General features: G+C 44.7%; 1 protein-coding gene across 1 annotated transcript in view; it reads right to left on the bottom strand.

The window, feature by feature from the left end:
• The window catches only part of SLC16A4 (solute carrier family 16 member 4), a 30,630-nt gene extending 8,730 nt beyond the window's left edge, over positions 1–21,900 (bottom strand). Inside the window, exons 1-8 of the mRNA XM_056122834.1 lie at positions 21,668–21,900; positions 19,398–19,504; positions 12,885–13,017; positions 11,171–11,314; positions 10,839–11,000; positions 8,944–9,456; positions 5,950–6,161; positions 3,922–4,015 (exon numbers count right to left, since the gene is read on the bottom strand). Coding sequence (XP_055978809.1) covers positions 3,922–4,015; positions 5,950–6,161; positions 8,944–9,456; positions 10,839–11,000; positions 11,171–11,314; positions 12,885–13,017; positions 19,398–19,484 — 1,345 coding nt within the window. The 5' untranslated portion in view covers positions 19,485–19,504; positions 21,668–21,900. The remainder of the gene's footprint in view (positions 1–3,921; positions 4,016–5,949; positions 6,162–8,943; positions 9,457–10,838; positions 11,001–11,170; positions 11,315–12,884; positions 13,018–19,397; positions 19,505–21,667) is intronic.
• Positions 21,901–23,181: the final 1,281 nt, after the last annotated feature.

The raw sequence follows: 23,181 nt of genomic DNA on the forward strand, positions 1-23,181 counted from the left end.
GGGAGGGATTACTCGGAAATCTTTGCTTTTTTAAAGTGGACAAACAGAAAGTGGACAACCCTAGTTGCCCCCTAGGCTGCTGCCCTCCCCCATCCCCTGCCCCTTGGTGGTGTTGCAGAGACCTCCAGGGATGGTATCACCAGTTTGGGAAACAGTGTTCTCTGCTGTCCCTATTATTAAAGCCCTAGCTGAAGATGTGGCAGGGTAAGTACTCTGTCATGCCCACATGTAAACTGCGGAAGCGTACCGAGAGTAACTTATGGTCTCGGATCAAATAACAGGTAACAATGCTCTGCTGAGAAGTTGCTTACTGTTCATTGAATGAATGCTGAGTAATAATATTTGTGGTATTAAAGAGAAGTTTTGCCAGCAGTTGTGATTGATTTAAGTAAGTATCTAGCACAATACAGGGAGAAGTCAGTTGGGGCTTTAGGACAGCAAATAGACCAATCATTCTACTTTTTTTTTTTTAAGTGAAACTCAGCCTTTAACATTTTGAGCTCATTTATTAGATACCTTGACTTCTGTTTAGGGCTTTCACGTACACAGCTTAAGTCTGGCTTCTATGTTGTAGGATAGTACATACTGTCTCTTGTTGTCCAAGGTATTTTGCTTTCTGTGGGATTGCTTTTGTTCAAGGGAATATGGTAGAAATATAATCTTTTCAGATTTCAACACCTTTTTCTTCAGATTCTTTCTTGGATCCAGTATATTGTTCTAGATGCCAACTTCCAGCAAAAGAAAACAGTATTTGGGTTTGGGTGAGCTATGATACAAGGTCTATAGTCTGATCAACTGGTGGTCTACTGACCACCATAAGATCAGGAAACAGACCAACTTTAAAACTGATCGAGTCTGAAGCAGTTTGTATTTTCAATATATTGAATTTGTTAGTATTTAAAAAGGAAAAGAAGGGACTTAGAAAGGAATGAGGTGGGTGGACAAAGGCAGTGAGTTGTGAAGATATGGGGGAACTGATGGTAATTTTTAACTTGACCCGTTTCCATCCTTGTTACACTGTTTCAGCAAAGATCTAATAAAGAATTCTGTTGTTGCTGTTTCCATTATGCACATTTGAAAAGGATATAAAAATTTTCTTATCCATATGCGCTATTATTTTAAAAGACATCTTAAATAAAAAACTTTAGTTGATTTCCTAAAGGGTTTGTGATTTTAGATCCTTTGGTTTTTTCATCTTAGATTTTTTTTTTTTTGAATCATTAAAATATATTATGTGGGACTGTTTCTCATTTCAAAGTAGGAAGGAAAAATTAAATAATCATTATTAGTTTTAAGGTAGTGTTCTGACTGAGGGTTATTGTGAAAAGTTTTACTATTTGCTACATTACTAATTTAAAATGCTTGTAATCTTATTTAGAAATTTTAACTCTTGAAGTTTGATAAAACCAGACATAGGTAAGTAAGAACTGAGAATCACAGAGTGCTGAAGATGTAAATTTGGTTGAGAATTTAATATTTTATAACGAGTAAGTCTTTTGGTTTAGTCGAAGCTAAAAGAATAAGGTAGCTTCTCCTTCCTGTTGAGAACTGAGCGACGTACCTGTTTCTTATTTGGTTGTTGCTGCAGGAGTCAAAGTAAAGAAGGACTCTAATGACCTTTGTGAAATGTCCTTCGTTATGTCACAGAGGAGTGATTCACAAGAGCAGAGGTGTTTCCTAAGGTGATCAGGACATTTAGCACAATGCTGTAGTCAGCGAGAGCTCATGATACAGAGAAATGAAATGGAATTATAATCTGAACTCATTTCTATAAAGCAGCATCCTTTTCTAGCAACAACCTTACCATTTTCTTTATTGGTTGGGTTGGAATTATAAACTTCCTGAGAAGGCTAGGGTCTGTCATGAGCGCTCTCTAGCCTCACATGTAGTGCTAGGATAAGAGAACTTTGAGTGATAGAAAGCTGTAAATTGTTTTTTCCTTACTGAGAGAGGAGTATTTTACACTATTTATGTTGTATGAAGTAAAAGTTTTACAATAAACTGATGCCCTGTTTTCTAATCAACTTTGCTGTAACTTACTCTTTTGTATTAAAATAATTTTCAAACTGTACAATTCGACAAATAGATTTCAAGATCTGCACATACAGCTTTTTTCCTTGCAAGTAAAAGTCCTCACAGAACTTGCTTTGTCATGGTGTTTTTTGAACCTTTCTAAACATTTTAAGTTGTATGCAAAAACATGGAACATATAATCTTTAAACTTGCTGTTTTGTTACTTGATCATTTGAACAAGATATTCTGTTCCTTTGTACTTGTTATTGCCTTATGCTTTTGGCCTAATTACTTGACTTGAAAAGTTCCCAGTGAAACTGCCAGTGAATATGAATTGAGAATGAGAAAATACCTAAGGAAACTATTTGAGCTTTGTTTTCTCTATCACATTAACCTGTGCTTTAACCATAGAGTTGCTCTGGTAGGCATCTTTGATGTTTGGATTCCATTCACTGTTCCCAGACTGGTCACTGGTCTGGGCTTGACTTTAAAATTCTACCCTGTGTTGCAAGTCTGAACTCGAGGATGAGTTGGGTTACATAAGAAAATATGTTCATAAGGTATTGATCTTATAATTGAATATTTTTTTTAGAATGGGTACCAAAACGGAACCATTAATAGTGATGAATGTTTTCCCTGCCAGTAATAATTTTTGTCATTGTAAGCTTTGATGTTTGTTGTTTCTAAGTCTTAAGTTGATAGAGGTAAAACTCTTAACACCGGTACAGAACTAGAATGTAGGAAAGTATACTGGCGCAAGATCAGATCCCTTTGTCTCAGTTCAGCATTGAAGGAACCCAGTGAATCTTAGGCTCAGCTTCTTTTTTTGTGAATGTTTAGAAACACTGCAGTGATTGGTACATCGAAATATATTCAGAACTTCAGTGATAAAAGTACTATACTTTAAATTTGTTCACTGGAAATATGTTTGTATGACCAGTTAAACTTTTCATAATCTTGGATTAAATATTCAGGATGCCCCCAAATTACCTAATTGGGCGAAGAATAGAAAATGAAACAATTATTCAGTGTAAAGTCTCTTTCAGTTATTACTCTCCTTGCTAATTAATGTTCACCAGTGATCCCAATAACATCTACGTAGGTCTTTAAGCCACATTCCCTCTGCCTTCTCCAGAACAGATAGAATATGAAGAATCTTCATCCCTCTTAGGAAATGAAGGATGCTGAGATACCCAGGACACTGTTGGCCAAATAATAGGTGGTAGTGGTTCTTTTTCTTCCTTCCTTTTCTTTTTTCCCCTTTTCCTCTTTCTTTCTTTTCTTTTTTCCTTTGCTTCCTTGGTGCATTTTAGATAGAGAATTTGATAAAAATTTTTTATTCTGGTTGTTGGGTCACACCTGAAAGTGCAGGGGGTTACTCCCAACACTGCTTCGATGGTTGCTCTCAGATCAGCGCCACAGATGAACTGGGCTTCCCCTCATGCAAACTTTGCATGTGTTCAGCTTATTGAGCCATCTCTCCAGCCCCTCTAGATTGTCTTCTAGACAGGCAGACATAAATTATTCTTCTAAATCCCTTAAGAGAAGTCTGCTTAGTGCGCATTACTTTTTTTGGCTTGGTTTTGGTTCATGCCCAGCAGTGCTCAGGGATCACTTCTGGCAGTGCTTGGGGACCATGTGGGGTGCTGGCTTCAAGTTGGCTACATCCAAGGCAAGTGCCCTGCCTGCTGTACTGTCTCTCCAGCCCAACAATACTACATTAGTCCTCAGCATTAGTGATGGTGGATCATTAATTAATCCATCAGTGATGAATTAGTATGATTGCTGGTATAGAGGAGCAGAGGTATCACCAGTTTCTTTTAACCTGATGTTTTCATCTTACCATTAAGCATGGATCACAGGTTTTCAATTGCTATTGAACTTGGCTCAGAATGTTGCTAAACTTACCTGCCAAAGGTGGTCCAGAAAGGACACCCATCCCAGCAAAGAAGGCTGCAAGTCCCAGAAAGCTGTGTACTTTAGAAATCCCAGACAGATCAACCTGTAGGGATTAGAATTCAGTGTGTCAGCCATATGGAAGATAAAATTTAATAGACCTGTGACCTACAGAAGACATGACTGTGTCACCTCAAACTGTGAGCAGTTAACGTCTAAGGAGATTTAGATGGTCGTTTGCCCCCACTATTACAAACAGCTGAAGCAATTCAGGGATAGTAATTTCATCAAACAATGTTTTCAGTATTAGTAAGAAATACTGGTTAGTTGTTGAACTATTTGGGGTGGAGAGGGCACAGCTAGTGGTCTTCAGGGCCTGCTCCCAGCTTGGTGTTGGGAATTGCTAATGGTGGTGGCTGGGGATTCAAGTTCGCTTTTACACATGCAAAGCATGCAGCGAAGCCCCCTCTACTATTTTCAGCTTCAGCTTTCATTCTTTTTGTTTGTTTTCCTTCCCTGGGCTTTGCTCATTTCTATTAGGCAGTGGAATTTCTCTTGAATCTACCTATGGTTGAGAACCACCCATTGGTTTGTAAGAATTCAATGAGTCAGGGCTGCTGTGCAGGCCTTGTTTATTATAGAAGTCGTAGGTTTTATGCCGAGTATAGCCAGGATTGACTGCCAGGCACCAGGAGTATCCCCTGAGTATCTCTGCTTGTGGCCTAAAACCTGTGAATTTAAGGAATGAATTTTAGTTTGAATCTTGTATCTTGGAGCGCTTATGCTAATACTATTATCATCCCCTCGAATTCCATTCTGGAGCTCTGGGGATCTGGTTCTGAGAAGAATCCACAGGATTCTGAGTAGTTCCAGGAATATTTGTATAGGTATATTGTTTCACTTAGTTCTAAGAATTTTTTTTTTAAGTTAGCTTTGGGTAAAAGTGGAGAGATGGGGGAAGAAAGCAATGTTCCTTTTATTTTTTTTTCTCCTTTGGGCCACACCTGGTAGATGTTAGGGGCTCCTTCCAGTGCTGTGCTGGGAGGCATGGGGTCCTGGGCTAGCACCCTGGCTTCCCCAGCCAAAGCATGCACTCGAGCCCTTTGAGTTAATCTCCCCAGTCCTCCACAATGTGTGTGTTAGGAATAATAGTTTCTCTGGAGAAAGAAGCAGTTTCTTTCTAGTCAGGAAGCCCCCTTTTCTCAGGTATCCTTTAAGATTGTGTCCTGGGGACCAGGGAATGAGTTCAAAGGACGGGAGAACATGATTTGCAAGCAGGAGAACAATGGTTTAATCCTCAGGACTATATGGGGCCCCCATCACCACTTGAATATGACCCAAACCCATTCCCATCACATCCAAAACAGATATGCCCTCGAAGGAACCAAAGCCATTTCTGAAACTAGAAGTGGGACTGGGGATTTGATTTAGTTGTAGGGCACCTGTGCGTGTGGAAGGTCCAGGGATTCAGTCCCTAGTATCACACAGAAATTTTAGAAATGTAAAAGAAGTTGACCTTGAGTCCTTCCTGGGGTCTGAGAGGTAAAAATAGAATTCTCCTGACCCTTTTATAATCTCCCCCCCCCCTTTTTTTTTCTGTTCTATGTGAATAGACCTTATTATCTCCACCACACTCCAAGGTCTAAATGTCTGTCTGGGCAGAAATGTAGCAACAGGCTTTCTAGGCCTTGAGAATTGGTTTTTGGTTTGGGCGCCTTCCTGGGGGCTGCTCTCATTGGTATTCAGGGCACCATGTAGTGCCAGAAATTGAACTGGGAGCTCTTGCATAAAGTTAATATAAATTAAGTGTTCTCTTTGGGGGGGAATTATTCTTGCTTTAAAATCTTTCACATTTATTTTGGCAGTGTGCCATACCCAGCGGTTCTCAGTGACTGATCCTGCCTCTGCTCTAGAAACCATATGAGATGCCAGGAATTTGAACTAGGGTCAGCAGGATGCAAGACAAGCGCCTTAACCATGTACTTTCTCCAGCTTATAGTTCTTGCTTGTCTAAATGGTTTTTTAAGTGTGTCTACTTACCAGTACAGGAAGTATCAGTGCCATGTAGCCACCAGAAAAAATGGCAAAGAAGATGGTGTAGGTCATAAGGAGTGGAAATGTGGTGGCTAAGGGTGCCAGCAGGTTAGTGATACCACAGAGGATAAGGTAAGTCTTATGGTAGTGGTACTTCTTGATCCAGTTTTGATCAGCAATCCATCCAGAGATAATCTGACTGACTGTCTCAATGATACCTGAAAGAGCATCGGAAAGATCTTACGAAGTTCAAATTTTTGTTTTTCTCTGAAACAGTCTGAAAGTGTAAGGACATCTTTTCTTAAATCAGGGGCTTCATTATAGGGATAGGTTATATAAGGAAGCATCCATCAGTAGGCTCTGTCAGTTTAATTAACTATTCCTGTAACATATCATAAAATGTAACAAAGTTGGGTAGGAGACCTGTCAGTTGTGTGTTCTGATTGTATTTGGAAAACTCTTACCACCAAACTAGGAATCCCTAACAGTGGGCTCGAGGTCTTCCCAGAAGTCCTGCAACAGGTGAGGTGAGATTTCTAAAGACCGAGTTGTATACTAGGGAGGACATGTTGGAAGCTATGAGATTAATAAAGTTAGGCTGAAAAAAATTATATTGGGACCCCTCCTCTTACAACATATTTTGGGGCCGGAGCGATAGTATAGCAGGTGGGGTGTTTGCCTTGCACGCAGCCGACCCAGTTCGATCCCCAGCATCCCATATGGTCCTCCAGCATCACCAGGAGTTATTCCTGAGTGCAGAGCCAGGAGTAACCCCTGAGCATCACTGGGTGTGACCCAAAAAAGAATAAATAAAGAACATATATTGGTGATTAACTCCCCCCAAAGATTATTATGCTTAACTTGAAAAAAAATTAGCAAGTCTGGAAATGGAAGATGGAATGTTAGAGCTACAGTATAGCTTCAAATTTCAGAAACACAGTTTTCACTTTATTGCATGATGTTATCTATTATCATATATGCTAATATAACAGCACTACTAAAAGATTTTCTCCAAGGGTAGCATGACCTGTCGCTTTATACTTTTAAATTTTTGTGATTGAAACAAATTACCCCACAAAAAAAAGGAGGGGCAAGATAACCTCATTTGTGTGTGTATATATAGGTTATGGGCTGGAGAGATAGCACAGCAGGTAGGGCATTTGCCTGGCTGATCCGAGTTCAATTTCTGTGCCCCTCTCAGAGAGCCCTGCAAGCTACCGAGAGTATCTCGCCCGCACGGCAGAGCCTGGCAAGCTCCCCGTGGTGTATTCGATTTGCCAAACACAGTAACAAGTCTCATAATGGAGATGTTACTGGGCCCACTCAAGCAAATCAATGAACAATGGGAGGACAGTGCTATATACAGGTATATTTACATATATTTTTATAATTTTATAAAAGACCAATTTTTTCCTCTCAGAATATTTGCACCTTTATTTTAAAATGCATTGTAAACCTAGCTGCATGGGAGACGGTAGTGGAGCTGGGCTAGGACGTGTGCTTGAACTGGGAAGTTAGCGAAGGTAAAAGTAGGCAGGGTTAGGGGCTTATGTTCATTTTACATCTCTAATTGATCTAAATTGATACTACCAGAGATCCAAATGAAATGTGTCGTGTGTACATGTGCCTTATTTGAAGCAGAGTTATCTTTGCAATTAGAAGTGGCAGGCAGTATAAGACTTGGTAAACAAGACTTCAAAATAGTATGGAAAAGTGAATATTGAGCCATTGAGAATTTCTAGAGAATCAGAGAAAACCATTTTTTTCATCCTTTTTGTTTTTCGACTCCTTATTTTTTCAGTTGAGTAGAATACATTGTTTCAGTGACTTCATACACACAACTAAAATGATTAAATTACATTTAATTTTAAATGTTACCTGATTATTTACTATACCTAAGCTATACTTCATGTTTTACTCTTAGTTCAAGAGGTAAAACACTTATTTACAAATTTTTTTTTACAAATATTAATAGAGCATTAGTTAATGATTACAGTGGGCCAGGCGCTATTTTAACTCAGTAGCATTACTTATTGAATCCTGGCAATGGTAGGTACTACGTCTAGAAGAAGAAATATAGGCACATAGAAGGGAGGTAATTTGCCAGAGGTTAACCCTAAGAATACAGACCGGCGCGCGTATGCTGCCTGAGCTCTGTGCTGCTTCTGCCCACATGGCCGAGCACATGTGGTGGCCGAGCACGTGTCGCCCGCATCTCCCCTCTTGAGATGTGTACTTTCATGCTTTCGCGTCTAATGATGGGATGTGTGTAGGGGCTCTCTGCGCCCTTGGAGAAGCCTGCATTCTCTCTTGAGCGCATTACTCTCTCTCACCCTCTCTCCCTCCACACCTTAAAACCCTCCAAATAAAATCTGTTTTACTTTTTTTAAAAAAGAAGAATACAGACCAAGAAAGTGAATCCAATAAGTTTAGCCTTGGGGCTGGAGCGATAGCACAGCAGGTAGGGCATTTATTTGCCTTGCATGTGGCCGAACCGGGTTCGATCCCCGGCATCCCATATGGTCCCCCAAGCATCGCCAGGAGTAATTCCTGAGTGCAGAGCCAGGAGTGACCCCTGAGCATCGTTGGGTGTGACCCAAAAAGAAAAAAAAAAGTTTAGCCTTACAGCCAGTCTCTTTAGCTAATGAACTATGTATGCTATCTTAAGATTTCCCTCCCCCTCCCCCCATTCCCCCCTCCTCAGAGTCACTATTGCCCTTGCACACCATGCAGAATGCAGGATTTACACAACTAATAAAGTTTACTGGGTCCAGCACTGATACATGGAAATTGAGTAAAACTTGGTTTGGGGTCCAGTATCGGAGGAAGATGAGTACAAGTCACAGTGTTAGGTGAGGGCAGGGAACTATCCACTGCTTCCTCTAACTTCCAGAAACCGGGTTTCCTGGGTCACCCACAACATTTTTTTAGCTTGTTAAGCCTAGTAAGTCTTTGTAAAATCAAGTTCTTATTTGAGTGTGGAATGGAAGGTTTTCTTACCAGCTGCAGATACAAGGTAGGAGGCATCCATGATGTCAATTCCCAGTGTTTTGGCTCTGGCAACCAGGTGAAAGGTAGGGATGAAGTACGCAAGCTGACTGAGGAGAAAAGACCAGGTATATATGTAGAAGAAAGGATTCTTTAAAACAGACATGTCAAAGAGGTTTTGTTTACAGCACCCTGAAGTGACCTTGTCACTTTCATTAGTTGTTAGGTGCAGTCCTGCATTTCTGTTAGGCGCACTGTTAAACTCTCTTCTTTGGTTTTGTGAGACCATTAAACTTGTCCTGGGCTCTCTGGCCTCGTACACTGCTGTGTCCCCAGTGGTCGATGCATGTGTCTCATTGACTTGTGATATTTCTGGCTCAGACGCAGCATCTGGAGAACTTGCAATCATGCTGCCACCTCTCTCTTTAACATCAGGAATGCTCTTGCTTTTGATATAGATAGGCCTTAGTAGCATACTGGAAGGCACCAGATTCAGTGTGATGGCTCCAAATAATATAAGGGCACCTGAAGAGGAGACATTGACAAGTTAAAATGAATAAACCTGACCATGAAAAGGTAGTGAAAAGTCCTGAAAGCTTTTCTGCAAATTTAGCTGAAAGCCCTTATTTAAGTCTGTTCATTTCATTGCTAACTGTGTACATTCGTATCTATGAAAACAGAGCGTCCTTTTGAGATAGAAAACCAAGGAAACTGCACCAACAGATGGCGTGGAAGGAGAGAGCTATTTTTTGCAACAAGAATAAAACCAGTTTGGGAGGGAGAGATATTTCCAGTGTTAGAAAATTGGGGACCGGGGATGCTCACTGGTAGAAAGCATCTGCTTTGTGGGCATGAGGCCATGAGTTTGATCCCTGCCACCACCCCACATGCCAAGTGTGATCCCAAGCGCCACAATTAGGTGTACGAGCACCGCAACTGAGGTGCGTGATTTCTGGCAACATCAAGAAAATTACACTGTTTTTTAAATAGGGATTTTAAATATCCTGACGGGAGGATATAGATTTCAGTAGTGAATAAAAAGGGAGAATTAGATGATATATTCATTTGGAAACTGCGTTAGGAGAGCAGATTGCCTTTCTTCCTTGACATTTTTTATTTCCTTGAAATGAGACAGATGCTTGTCTTGCCTTTGAAGCCAAGTTAGTTTGGTTTCAGCATGTCCTGACCAAAGCTGTGACTCATGTGAGGTTCTAGATAGAGTTGACTATTGGATCTACTAACTTGTCGTAGGGATTTGTCAGCAGATCCTGCTCAAGATGAAACTAAACTTATAGGTGATAGTTATAACTATGCATTTTTAAGTTATTTGGATCTAGTTTTGTTTCAAGTACAAGAAATGTGTGATTTCTCATTTTCAAACTGGTGTAGTTGACTTTAACAAAAAATGAACCTTTAAGAAACATGGCCCTTTTAATTTTTTACCTGAGGATCCCACCACCCCCCCAATCTGTCGAGTGAATCTGATGGAGGAAGCTTTTTTTTTTTCTTTCTTTTTTGCTTTTTGGGTCATACCTGGTGATACTCAGCGGTTACTCCTGGCTCTCTACTCAGGAATTACTCCTAGGGGTGGCTCAGGGGACCATATGGGATGCTGGGGATCAAACCCAGCTTGGCTGTGTGCAAAGCAAATGCCCTCTCCGCGGTACTGTTGTTCCAGTCCCGGCATTTTTTAATAGGTTTTTTTCTTAAAGGGGAAATTGGACTAGGGACTGCTTTGCTAAGGGTGGAAGGGGAACCCTGCAAGTGCTTCAAGACCTCTAGTCTTGAAGCTCCAAGAAAAAGGCACACGTTGGCTATAAGAATTTGTTTCCCTTCAGAGTTAAAAGAGTTGAACATCAAGACTTGCAGAGCTAGAATTTCGAATTCAGGAATTTCGAATGACTCACCTGTCCAATCATACAGATCTACCAGGAATTTTGTAAAAGGTGCTAGGAGAAATGTGAATCCCATCCCAGAACGAGCAATAGCTGTGGAAAGAGCCAGGCGTTTTTTGAAGTATTTCGTAATTTCCACAGCAGCTGCTTGATACAAGAAAGCGGAACCCAGACCTAAAAGACAAACGTTCACAGCTTCAGCTGCTTTCACGTTAAGTGACTTGGTACCAGACAAGATTTTCCTTCTTGATCGTGTAACGAGGCCTTTTGGATTCATGAACAGTAAAAGGAAAGATTCTGAGGCCCAACTTTATTAAACAGTCTTATTTTTACACTAGACTTACCAGGTAAAAATCCCATAGTCACACAGAGAAAGGAAATGCTTGTAGCCCAGCTACTGATTAGATATCCGCCAGTGAAGAGGAGCGCCCCAAGAAGGGAGGCAGTTCTCTCTCCAGTGATGTCACAGATAATGGCAGCCAGAGGGCCTTAGGAAGAGAAAGAAAGGCAGAGACTGTAAATGTGCTCTGACACCCCTCCGTTTACAATTTATGTGTGAGTTTGGGGAGCCATGACCAGTGGCGTTCAGGGGACTTACTACTGGCTCTGCACTCAGAGATTATTCTAGAGGGCTCAGGGGACTCCGGGGTGCCGGGGCTCAAATCCAGGTAAGCTGTGTGCAAGACCAATGTCTGACCCCTCTCTAGAGTATACCACTTAAATGAGGGGCTAAAGAAACGAGGATTCTACTTTGGAGTATTATATATTCCTCAAAATTATATAGCAGATGCATGAGGACAAGATTCAATCCCTGAGTGTCCAAGAATCCAAATGCACTGCAATCAGATGTGTTTAGATACCCCCCACACTCCCACCCCGACCACCCAGTTCTCATAGCAACAAAGAAAAAATCATTTTGTTGGATTTCTTAATCCCAATTCTACATTTTTTTTCCTTTTTGAAAGGGTTTTGTTGGGGACTTCCGCTTGCGTTTGGGTCCACACCCGGGAATACGCGGCTACTTCCAGTGCATTGCTCAGCGGTCTCTCCCAGTTGTGCTCAGTGGGTCATGTGGTACCCAAGAATGAACCCTGCGTCCTTTGAGCTATCATCCTGGCCTTGTTACTTTGTTTGGGGGACAGCGGGGGACAAGTGGCACATCTGGCATTGCTGGGAGGGGCTGGGAAGTGGCACACCTGGCATTGCTTAGAGATCGTTCTTGGTGGTGCTAGGGAGATCATATGGGACGATATGATCTAATCCAGGTCAGTCATGTGCAGGGCAAGCACCTTACCCACTATTGCAAGAGCCATGGTTTAGTTACTGATAGTTGCTGGTATACAATACCACCAGTGTCAACTTTCCTCCACATACTTTTTTTATTTATTTTTTCATTAAGTTGATTGAAGGAGAAATTTCTTAATTGTACGTTGTAAAACCACTGCAAACAAGGTTGTATCCAGTGACAATCACAAGAACAAGGTACTATCATTAATCTGTTCCCTCTATCATGTTACATTTCCAGATAAAACTAGAGGACAGCTGGAGAGACTGTACAATGGTTAAGGTTTTACAGGACTTGCCTTACAAGAGGCTAACCCTGGTCTGGTCCTCAGAACTGAATATGGTTCCCCAAGGCACTTCTAGGAGCAATTCCTGAGCACTGCCAGGTATGACCCCAATCCCATGGCCAAAAAAAAAAAAAAATGTGTATTTTGGCTTAAATATACATTGGTGATTAGATCTTAATGAACTGGCATCCCAGTTGAGAAACTAGGTCCCTGAACAGAAGTTAAGGCACTGGAACGAAGGGACTGGAACGAAGGGATTAAAAACTGAGTTGTGGAATTAAGGAAGAGGTGGGCTCTTGTGCTTTCTTTCTCTGAAAGTATTTTCAACTTTATCAAGTCACTTGAAAGCTAAACACTCCATCCTTGTGTCAGCTTTACATATTAATACTTGAAGCTACGTTGTAGCAATGCTCCTGCCTTGCTTGACCATCAGGTGAGTATTGTTGGGCCCAGGTCCTTGGATGCCAAGCTTATTGCTGCCTTGTACCTGCAGAGAAACGAAGTGAGGACATGATGGATCCAATCCAACCAGTTTGCTTTGAGGTGCTTTCAAACTCTTCTTGAAAAATCACAAAGAAAATTGCAAATGTCTTGGTCATCCCCATCACAATCACATTTACCTAAGTCAAAGCAGATAAGAGTGCAAGTCAGGTGGTGAGTCATTAGCAGATAAGAGTGCAAGTCAGGTGGTGGGTCATTACAGAGAAAATTACAGCCACAGGGGGTGAGGATGCCCCAGCTCACTAGGATTTACTGACTAGGTGGTTCCTTGTTAAAGATTTCATATTTTATGGAGTGGGTAACCTCTTAGAACTTCATTACAAGGCTATAGGACGGGTATGCCAATATTGTATTAGAGATCAGGAAGTTGAAGGGTAGAGAGTAAATGTTGTTCAAAATAGTGCCAGAGCTGAGGTTTAAACCTAGATAGAATTAGCCCCAGATCAGCTGTCCTGAGTCTGTTACACTGGCCTCTGTCAGCTAATTCTACTTAACCTTGAAAGAAACACATTGGGCCAAAAAGATACAATATTGCCACTTTTTTTAGGTCAGCATTTCTCTGTCTGCTTTCAAGTTGAATACCCTTCTTTCTTCTCTTAGATGATTCAAATTGATCACTCCTGCGGGGGACTCAGCGACCATATGCAGTGCCAAGGATGGAATCTGTTGGCTGCGTGCAAGGCAGGGGCCTTACTCACTGCACTCTGGGCCTTCTGCTTAGTGCTTTTGTTACCTTGTCAGTCTGTTGAGCTTGGGAGGCAATGAAGAGTTATTCTTCATCCTTTCTATTTTTTTTTTCTTACTAGTTGAATACTTTCAGCTGCAGCCAGGAGGGCAAATAGTTAGGGGAACCCATCAGAGTGTACAGACCCTTAGCTTAGGCCCCATGTCTGTACACTCTCTCCAAGGACTTCTTGGCTCCCCACATTCCTTCCCGTGGTTTCACAAGCCTACAGTTTTGCTTTCAGCCTGGCCGTGCATTACTTCAGAAGCACTGCAAAACCTCAGCTCCCTTCCACATACACAGTCTTTTTCTTGCCGATCAGGGAGAGGCTTTCTCCCTGGGATGCTGCCCTCTTTAACTTAACACCTACTCCATGAACAATTGCTCAGTCTCAAAGTTATGGCCATGGACAGCACGTGGTGGAGGAGTTCTGAGTCCTGAGCTTGAGTTAGTCTCCCTTGGCCTGTATCCTGCCTCCCTGGTAGCCTTGGGCAAGACTAAGGACCTTGGGCAAACAGCTTTGCAGCAGTTATGCATCCTCTTCTGTGAATGCAGTATTACCACTTTTTTAATACCTGGAAAATGTTTCAATTTGAATCATCTAAGAGAAGAAAGAAGGGTATTCAACTCGAAAGCAGACAGAGCAAAGCTGACCTAAAAAAATGTTGTCTGGCTCATGTGAAGACTGAGGAAGTCCTCACCGGGCAATACTTAACGCTCAGTTCTCATGAAATTTTGCTTTTCTTAGAGCCTCAGACTCCTTTGTCTTATTTCTATCTTAAGTCAGCCCATCCCAAACTAAACATTCTTGTTTTTACCCCACAACTGCTCGTCCTATTCTTTTTCTCCCTTTTATTGGGGCGTAGGGCTGGGTCGTCAGTGTCCTGGTGGGCTCCTGGGGGCCCTTTCTTTCCAGTGATGATTTTTTTCATCAAAATGAGGCTCTGAGGATGTGATGCTACTTGGGCCCTGCCATAGCAGGGGTCACCCGGGACCACCCTGGGCTACAGCCAGCGATGCTGTGGGGGACCAGGTGGTGCAGAGGATTAAAGTGGGATCAGCCTTCTGCAAGGCACAGTCTTAGCCCCTGTACTCACTCAACCCATTCTCTCTCTCTCTCTCTCTCTCTCTCTCTCTCTCTCTCTCTCTCTCATCCCCCCCTCCCTTTCCCCCTCTCCCCCCTCTCCTTTTCCTTTGGTTGGTATTTACCTGCCTCCTCTTAGCCACTTCCTTCAGCCCTTACCTCCTAGTAGTAATCAAGACTGCTCTGGCTCTTTGGATAGCATTATTCATCGTCTGGAGTGATGCTCCCGGACGATAAAAGTCTGAGCTGGGGAAAAGCAAGCCCCTCCATATCAGTTTCCCATTTTGATCGGAGAGATGATACAAAACTTTTCCTTGTTTGGAGCCAATAGTGCTACAAGCCCCAGGTCTGTATATTCAGTAGTGAAACAGGATGTCTTGTCCTGTTGCTCCCTTCCAGAAAGCAGTACTAGAGAATATACAGAGATCTGATTCAAGCCAGACTCTTGTCTCTGGGTTCAGAACACAAGCAGTGCTCCTTGGGGAGCACTGGAGTGATGCCACAGTCTGTAAGTGGGACTGCCTGGTCTGTGCAGTTGTGACTTCTGCACTGGCATCTTTGTGATGCTGAGCTCTGCGTTCTCAGTCACCTGACTGGCTAGCTGCTGCCACCCCTACCCCACCCCCAATTCAGGGTCTTTCCTTCTGCTCTGTTCTTGATGTCTGGACATAGGAGTGGTAAATAGGATTTGTCTTTAATAGCTGAGTCTGGGGCTGTGAATATAGCTTGGGACAGAGCCTTGCATGTGTGAGGCCCTGAGTTGGATCCCCAGGGTGCACTGCAGACAGACAGGCGGAGTTTGTTTTCCACTGAGTGTTAGCAGGAAGGTCAAGGACACACTTTCACACCTTCCTTGCCTCTTGAGTTGTAACCTTCCTTTGTTTTTATTTTGACACGGGGATATTAAAAAACTCTTCCCCCCAGTCTAGATTTTTTTTCTTTGCTTTTTGGGTCACACCTGGCGATGCACAGGGGTTACTTCTGGCTCTGCACTCAGGAATTATCCCTGGCGGTGCTCAGGGGGCCATATGGGATGCTGGGAGTCAAACCCGGGTCGGCCGCCTGCAAGACAAATGCCCTATCCACTGTGCTGTCGCTCCAGCCCCCAATAAATCTCTTCTTACACACTGTTTTGTCCCACACTTTGCTCCCAGGTTTCAGGTCTGCCCCAGAGACCCCATCAGACTTGTGAATGGGTGCACTCCAAAATCAAGGCCTCCCCACCCCCACCGCAGGACTGGGGAGATGGTGCAAAGGGCTGAGCACAATTTCCGACACTGTGTGGTGCCCTGGGCACTGCCTTGAGCAGCCTCCCCCCAAATCTAGAAGCCCCGAGCCCTTAGACATGCTCCTGTGATTGATCCCAGCCCACTCAGTTCTTGGTCGTCCTTAAGTTTACTTCCCCTTAGCAGTAGGGAAAGAGCTCCCTTATCAGATAGTAAGAATATTGTCTAAAGGATGGGGATTGGATCAGTTCCAGCAGCCCTATTTGAATGCAGAGCACTAGACCCGGTCAGTAAGTCTGTAGTAACAAGTTCCTGTCCCTGGTTCCTCTCTTAACATGACTGTTCTTAACTGACCTTCCCAAAGGTCTGTAATGGGCAGTGCCTATCTCCTCTCAGGCCCCTACTCCAAGGACCCAGGGAAGTATTAGGTTTCCTTGTTTTGGAACAAGGGCTGGATATTGACCTCAGGCCTATGTGCTCATCAACTAAACGTTTCCTGCCTGCTTCTCTGCTGCCCTCTGTCTTCTGGGGACAGGGGTAGGAGGGTGCCTTCGACCCTTGCTGTCCCCAGGCATTGTGTTTGCAGGCTACTGTCCTGTTTGCTCTGCCCTCGCCCTGGTGATTACACACATGTCTGCGTACACACACCCTCAGTCTTGATGACGCTAATTCACAGACACATTATACCCTCAGATTGTCATGGGTGCTGATGGCTCTGATTTTCATGCGGATACACACACACATACACACCCTTGATTAGATTGTCATGTGTGCTGATGGCACTGTTTCTACCCAGAGCCTCTGCTTCAGGGGCACACGGACCGTGCTGAACGTATTGCAGGTTATGTCACAAGTTCCTCAGAATGTCCAAAAACAACCATGAAGCTAGCCTGATTGTCTCCTCTCCTTTGTCTTCCAGTGAACAGCATATGTATTCTCCAAGCTGCCCAGAGCAGCAACCCAGGATCCCCTGACATGCTCTCTTGTTCTCCAAGTCTTATAGTCCTCCACCTGTCACTCGTTATATTTTCTCTCCATCTCCATAACTACTCCCTTGATTTCCTGCTTTATGTTTTCTTCCTCGATTCTTGCAGCGGTCCTAGGCTTGTGTCCGACCAACCTGTTACCCACCTGAATGACCCTTTACAGCTATTTCTAGCCAAAGCCATCCCTGCCATGCCTCACCACCACTGTCCCCGCCCCCCCATGGCCCTGTATCCTTGTTTGACGAGTTCCTCTTTACGTAATGATAGAGATAATGTTCTTGTGTCATACAGACCCTGCCATGTCGTTACCACCTTCTTCCTTGTTTATGCTTAAGTGTTTCCATCAATAAGACTCATCCATCCAGTTTTTCGTCCATTAACAAGTACTAATTGAGTCTTTAATATGATCATACCACTAAGAGAAGGAGGAAAGAAAGGAAGGTGCCAGAAAGGTAGATCAGGGGAAGAAAACATGCCCTGCCTTTGGCTGACCTGGGTTTGATCCCTGGCACTTCACCTCATGTGGTTCCCCCAAGCACTGTCAGGAGTAATTTCTGAGTAGCACCTGAGCATCACTCTGGGTGTGGCCCAAACATCACTCCACCCCCCCCCCCAAAAAAAATAAACCAGCACTGGGACTTTTCCCTCACGTTTACAGTTCAGCTACTGTGGGAAAGAGCACTTGTCACAGGAAACTAAGGCAAAGTCATTCATTAACTACAGTGGGTCATTGGCCTGTGTTAGCTGTTAACATTTTAAGGATCTGGATTTTTGTGTGTGTATTTTATAGGCAAACCTAAAAAAAAAAGTGAGATATGCCTTATTATTAATCTAATTGTTAAATCATTTTTCTTTCCTTGGAGTGGGAGGACTTGGGCCGTCCCCTGTGGTATTCAGGGGCTATTCCTGAATCTGTACTCAGGGAACAAAGCCTGGGGAGTTGAACCAGGGTCATTGGGGTGCAAAGCAAGAATCTTCATCCCTGTGTCATCTCCCCGAACTGTAGATTATTTTTCTTAAGAGAAACCAAGTTGGTCAAATGACTTCCTGACCCTCCTAGGGCAAAGTAGGGAAAGGGAGGGTGACTCCTGGAGAGAAAGGTAAGGAACTGAGCATCTCGTTGGGCACGCGAAGCCTTGAGTTGGGCTGCCTCCACGAGAAGGACGGACTCTCAGTTAGGACGCGCTTAGTTTCCTTGTTGGTAACATTTTAGGAACCCCCCCCATACACACACACATTCTTTGATAATTTCAAATTGAATAAATTGGCCATTTGGGTAGTTTGTTTATCTTTGGCTCTTTTGCGGGCGGGGGTCACACCAAGCAGTGATCAGGCCAGCAATGCTCTGGCTCTGCATTCAGGAATCACTTCTGGTGGTGCTGTGGGGAGCATATGGGATGCTGAGGATCGAACCCTGGTTGGCTGTGTGCAAGGTAAATGCCTTCCTCGCTGTACTATCACTCCAGCCCTAAGCATTTTGGTAGCTTGGTTTTATATAAACCTTTGGCTGAGAACTTCTGCCCCATCCTGTGTTGTAATGTGTTCTCATCCTATTTACAGATCTAGATACCCAGCTTGCAGGTGACAGGATTGTTTATCGGCACTCGGATCTGTATTCTTTGTCCTCAGAGTAGAATATGGGGAGACCCACAGACAGAGTCTTTGTGAGCCCATCGCAAAGGGAACAGAACTTCTCTGGGACCCTTCAGAACCCCCACTCCCTTCAGAGTGGAGCCAGTATGGTCTTTTGGAGAACAGGAATGGATTCCCGAACATTCTAGAATAGCCATGCCAGTGGCTCACCTCTCCACTGTTCACATACCTAACCAAGAAGCAGGGTGAGGGCAAGGGGCTTACTTGAGAGTCAGAGAGGCCAGAGACAAGGCCCAGCGGGAGCTCTTGCCTGCACATGGCCAATCCCAGTTCATTCCCTGGCACTGCATATGTTTCCCTGGGCACTGCTGGGAGTGATCCCTGAGCACAGAGTCAGAAGCACTGCACACCGTCAAAAGCAAACCCAGAGCATGTGCTCCGCTTGCTGGTAGCTTTAGTGGAAAAATCCAGCTCTGGTTTCAGAAACTGCATTCTCTCTCTTGAAACAGACACCAGGCCTGATTCTAGCATAAGCTGTCTGGGTGGGATGGTTAAGTGTGTGATTGTCCCCAAACTCTTAACTTCAGTGTGCCCAGAGCCTGGCAGCAGGTGGTGAGGGGGCACACCGTGGTTTAAGGGGTGGGGAGGAGTGGAGTTGCTGGATGGGTATTCTTTGCTCCACTGGGGGGTTGGGGGTGCATTTTTTTCACTGTGCACTGTAGGCAGTGGGCTGAGCAGGTAATGGCAGTTCAGGTCTTTCCCTCTCCACATTCGTGTGCTGAGGAATTCATAGATGATCTTGTAGTCAGGCTGTTCTGGGTTGTTCGGGGGGGGGGGGGGGGGGGGGCTTCCTGCCAGACCGTAGAAGAGTAGAGCGTTCTCTTACCAGGAAGAAGTGGAGCACGACCATCCATCCCCAGCCTCCATCTGGGGCTTGTGCGTAGGTACGGGCCTTCCCCTCCCTTCTCGGCATGACGCCTTAGCCTCAGGCTCCTGTGTCAAACCCGAGACATCGCTGTGTCAGTTTACAGGATACTGACCTAAACATTGCTGTTTTTTAAAATTTTCAGTCACTCAGGGACTACACCTGCTTGTTGTGGACCATGTGGTGCTGAAGATCAATCTGGGCCTCGGCATGCAAAGCATGTTCTCTGCCCTCTTAGTTACTGTCCTGGCCTGGTACAAGTAGTTTCGTATCACAGAGAAAGGTTGAATGTTTAGTGTTGAGAGGAGGTAAAGGGATATATATATATATATGATACCCTTTCAGTATCTGTATTGCAGACCATAATGGCCAAAGGGGGTGATAAGAGGGGAGGGGGAGGGAGAGGGGAGAGACCAACCTGCCATAGAGGCAGGGGAACGGGGAGACTGGGGACATTGGTGGTAGACCCAATCATGAACAACTTTGTAACTGTGTATCTCACAGTGATTCAATAAAAATTTAAAATATATGTATGTTTTTTAAAAGTTTGAAAGTTTAGATCAGGGGCCAGACCCCCTCAACAGGCTAGAGTATACAGGAGACCCAGATTCTATCTCTGGCAACACATGGTCCCCAGATCACTGCCAGGGACCAAAGCGCCCAGAGTAGCTCCTGATCATCACCAGGTATGCCCCCCCCCAAGCAAAAGTAATTACAATTACTTGAAGTGTAATTGTTTTAAAGACACCTGCTTTAAGAGAGGATGATTTACTCTCATTTCGGCGGTTGTTTCTAGACACTCCGAACTCAACTTCAAACTTGGTGAGTGGGGGGGGGGGGGCTTCGATCCATGCCCCTCCCCACACAGGAGCTGAAGGGGGAGGAGCTCATGCCTGGCATTTGAGAAGATCCCCCCCAACCACCTCCCACCCACAGCACTGCTAGCCTGAGCAGCACCTCATTGCCAATAGAGGAATGCACTGTTTGGTCTGCACTGCCCTCTGAGCACCATTGGGGAGGCCCCCGTTTTGCTTGTTTTGCTTTTTAATTCAAGCAAGAGGGCCAGGCAGATGATATAGTGGCTAAGGTGTTTCCCTCGCAAGTGACTAATCCTCAGCACCACACATGGTTCCCAGACATTGCAGGGTGCAGCTGTGGAAGACTCTGGAGCACTTCCAGGTGTGACCCTGAGGTCCTGAAACACTGAGGGATTCCTTAGCACCCCCTTAAGGAGTATTGCTTGGGAGACTCCTCACACGGGGCTTTGCTGGGGCTTTTCTGGGGGCGTGTTGCCTGGTTTCATGTGACAACGACACAGGGTTTTTGAGAGCTCACTCCGATTGTCCTTAGTTGCCTGGAAGCCTGACGGCCTCAAATACTCTCTGGCTCTGTCTTCCGTAACCACAATCAAGGCAGATCCTTGAACTGGATGAACGCTAGGGAAAGAGTATGAATGAATTGAGGAACATCAAAGCCACCACAAAAATCTGCCACTAGCTTGAATGGCGCCTGGAAGATGTCACGTCAGAACACTGGCCCTTTCCAGCAGGACTTGCAGAGCAGACAGCAGCAAAGTCAGAGCTACTGATCCATGGGGGGTGACCACGCCAAGAACTGTCCCTGGTGTCCTCCCACCAGCCAAAAGCCTGGGGAAGCTGGGTGAGGTCCTCGGGGGAGCTCTAGACTTAAGAGAAATAAAGTGCAAAGGGGTTCAGGCCCCTGGGAGCTACTTTCCCAAGCATTTGCTCCAGGAGAAATAATGTCCTAAGGGACAGAACAGTACAGCGACAGCCTTGAGGGGGCACTCTGCTACAGAAAGAGCACTGAGGAGGTGTGAAGGTAGACTGAGACAGAGCAGCAGGTCTTGGATGTGCTGGTAGTCGCTGGAGAACGTTGTGTTGTTAGGAGGTAATGTGCTCATAAGTGTTCAAGAGCGGATGGCCCCTGTGCCCCTGCCTTTTTGCCAGTGATTCCATGATATAATTCTGTGACCAGGTAAAGAGAAGAGAGTTAACCCTGAGAGGCAGGGGACAGCCACCGGCTCTCCCGCAGGAAGGCGGGCTTGCACTGCCGGGGAGGCTCCACCCAGTGGGTGTGGACAGGCCAGCTGGCCGGCGGGAGAAGGGGGGAAGAGGGGGCGGGGGGAGGGGCAAGGGGGAATCTCCGAAGATGCCAGTCCCTCCAGCCATGCCAGAAAGCCATCCCAGCGCACAACCCCCTTTTCATCTTACCTACTATGTGCTGTTCAGCCAGAGCCCTCTCCACAGATGAAGCCAAGAGAAAAACAGAGAAACTAGGAAGTTCTCGAGACTGTACCTTGCATTCCCGGGCAGTTAGTTGGGCTGTGAACACAAGCGAGCCTTGTCGGAGCCCAAGGTCAGAGCCAATTTGGGCGCCTTGGCCAGTGGACTTTACTTCCTGCGGGGCGGGGGAAAGGCCGTCATTGGAGGCCCTCCCAGGCCACCCTCCCCCCGCACCACGCCTCACAGGCACAGTTTATCCAGAGGCGGTTTTGACACTAAACCAGGGGGAAAATCCGCTGGTAAGAATTGTTTAAATTAACCCCACCAGACGGCCCTGAGCTGAGGTGGCACCACGTGGCCCAGCATCCAAACCAGCGAACGCTGTAGGGGTCACGGACAGCCACGTGAACCAGAAACTGACCTGTCTGCGCTGTCCCGCCGCCTTTTCTCTTGTCCATCGCTCCTGAGCATCTGTCTCTTGATGGGGCTCTCCTAAGCATTCCAGGTTGGCTCTGCTTTTCATTGATTGTTCCTACCCCAGGCATCTTAATAATAAAGTTTTGAAATGTTATCTCCTACCAGTTTTTGGTGTCAGGAGAGACTTGGATCCCCCAGGTGTGGTAAGTGGCCAGCCGTGGTGTGGTACTGCATACTTGGGCCACTCAAGCTCCTGGCTCTCCGATGCCTCTGGCGCTGCCTGAGGCTTTCCCCGTTCCTAGTACCTGGTGATTGCATGTAAGACTTTATCAGACACTGAAGTCAGCGAATGCTTCCCAGAGAAAGTGATGGCTTTCTCCTTTGTCTCCTTCTAAGTCCAGGAAACGTGGCTTTCTGCCTGTCGTGGCACACGTGGTGGTTAGTTTGCGGTCACAAAGGCCAGCTTGCAGTTGCTTTTTGGTGCCAGTTGATTGAGAGAGATGAGGTGATATGGAGAAAGAGCGCTTTGTTAAACAACAGGTCCACAGCGTGTGGATGGTGGACTTACTCGTCGTGTACCGTATACTCTTGGCCCTAAATTCTTTTTGACATTTGCAGTTACTCTTTTACCCTCATGCTTTTGCAGAAGTTCATATTCAAAGAGCTTCAGGGGAAAGACAGGTTTCTGGTAACTTTAAGATGATAATCCTCAGTGGGACAAGAATTTTAGAACTAATAAAAAGACAGCATTCAAGCAGAACAAGAGTCAGTAACGTAGGATTAAATGAACTGATGCTGATTATAACTTCTTTAACTGTTATTCCTCGAGACATTTCTAATTCCTTAATGTTTTGTTTTCCAGGTTTAAGGAAACCTTGATTTTTCTCTTAAGCTGTCTCTGACATACAACTCTGGTAATGTATACCTTTGTAACTGAAACCTTTATTTTCCTCCCTACCTGATTCATCCAGAACTTGGAAATTTATTTTCATGCAATGTTGTTACGTGGATGCACTCCATAAAAATTGGTCCCTAGAATAGGACACAATGGGAAGTGCTGTTTTTATTCCCAAGACTTTGACTGG

This window comes from Sorex fumeus, unplaced genomic scaffold (assembly GCF_029834395.1).
Source record: "Sorex fumeus unplaced genomic scaffold, SorFum_2.1 ptg000047l, whole genome shotgun sequence".
Taxonomy (NCBI): domain Eukaryota; kingdom Metazoa; phylum Chordata; class Mammalia; order Eulipotyphla; family Soricidae; genus Sorex; species Sorex fumeus.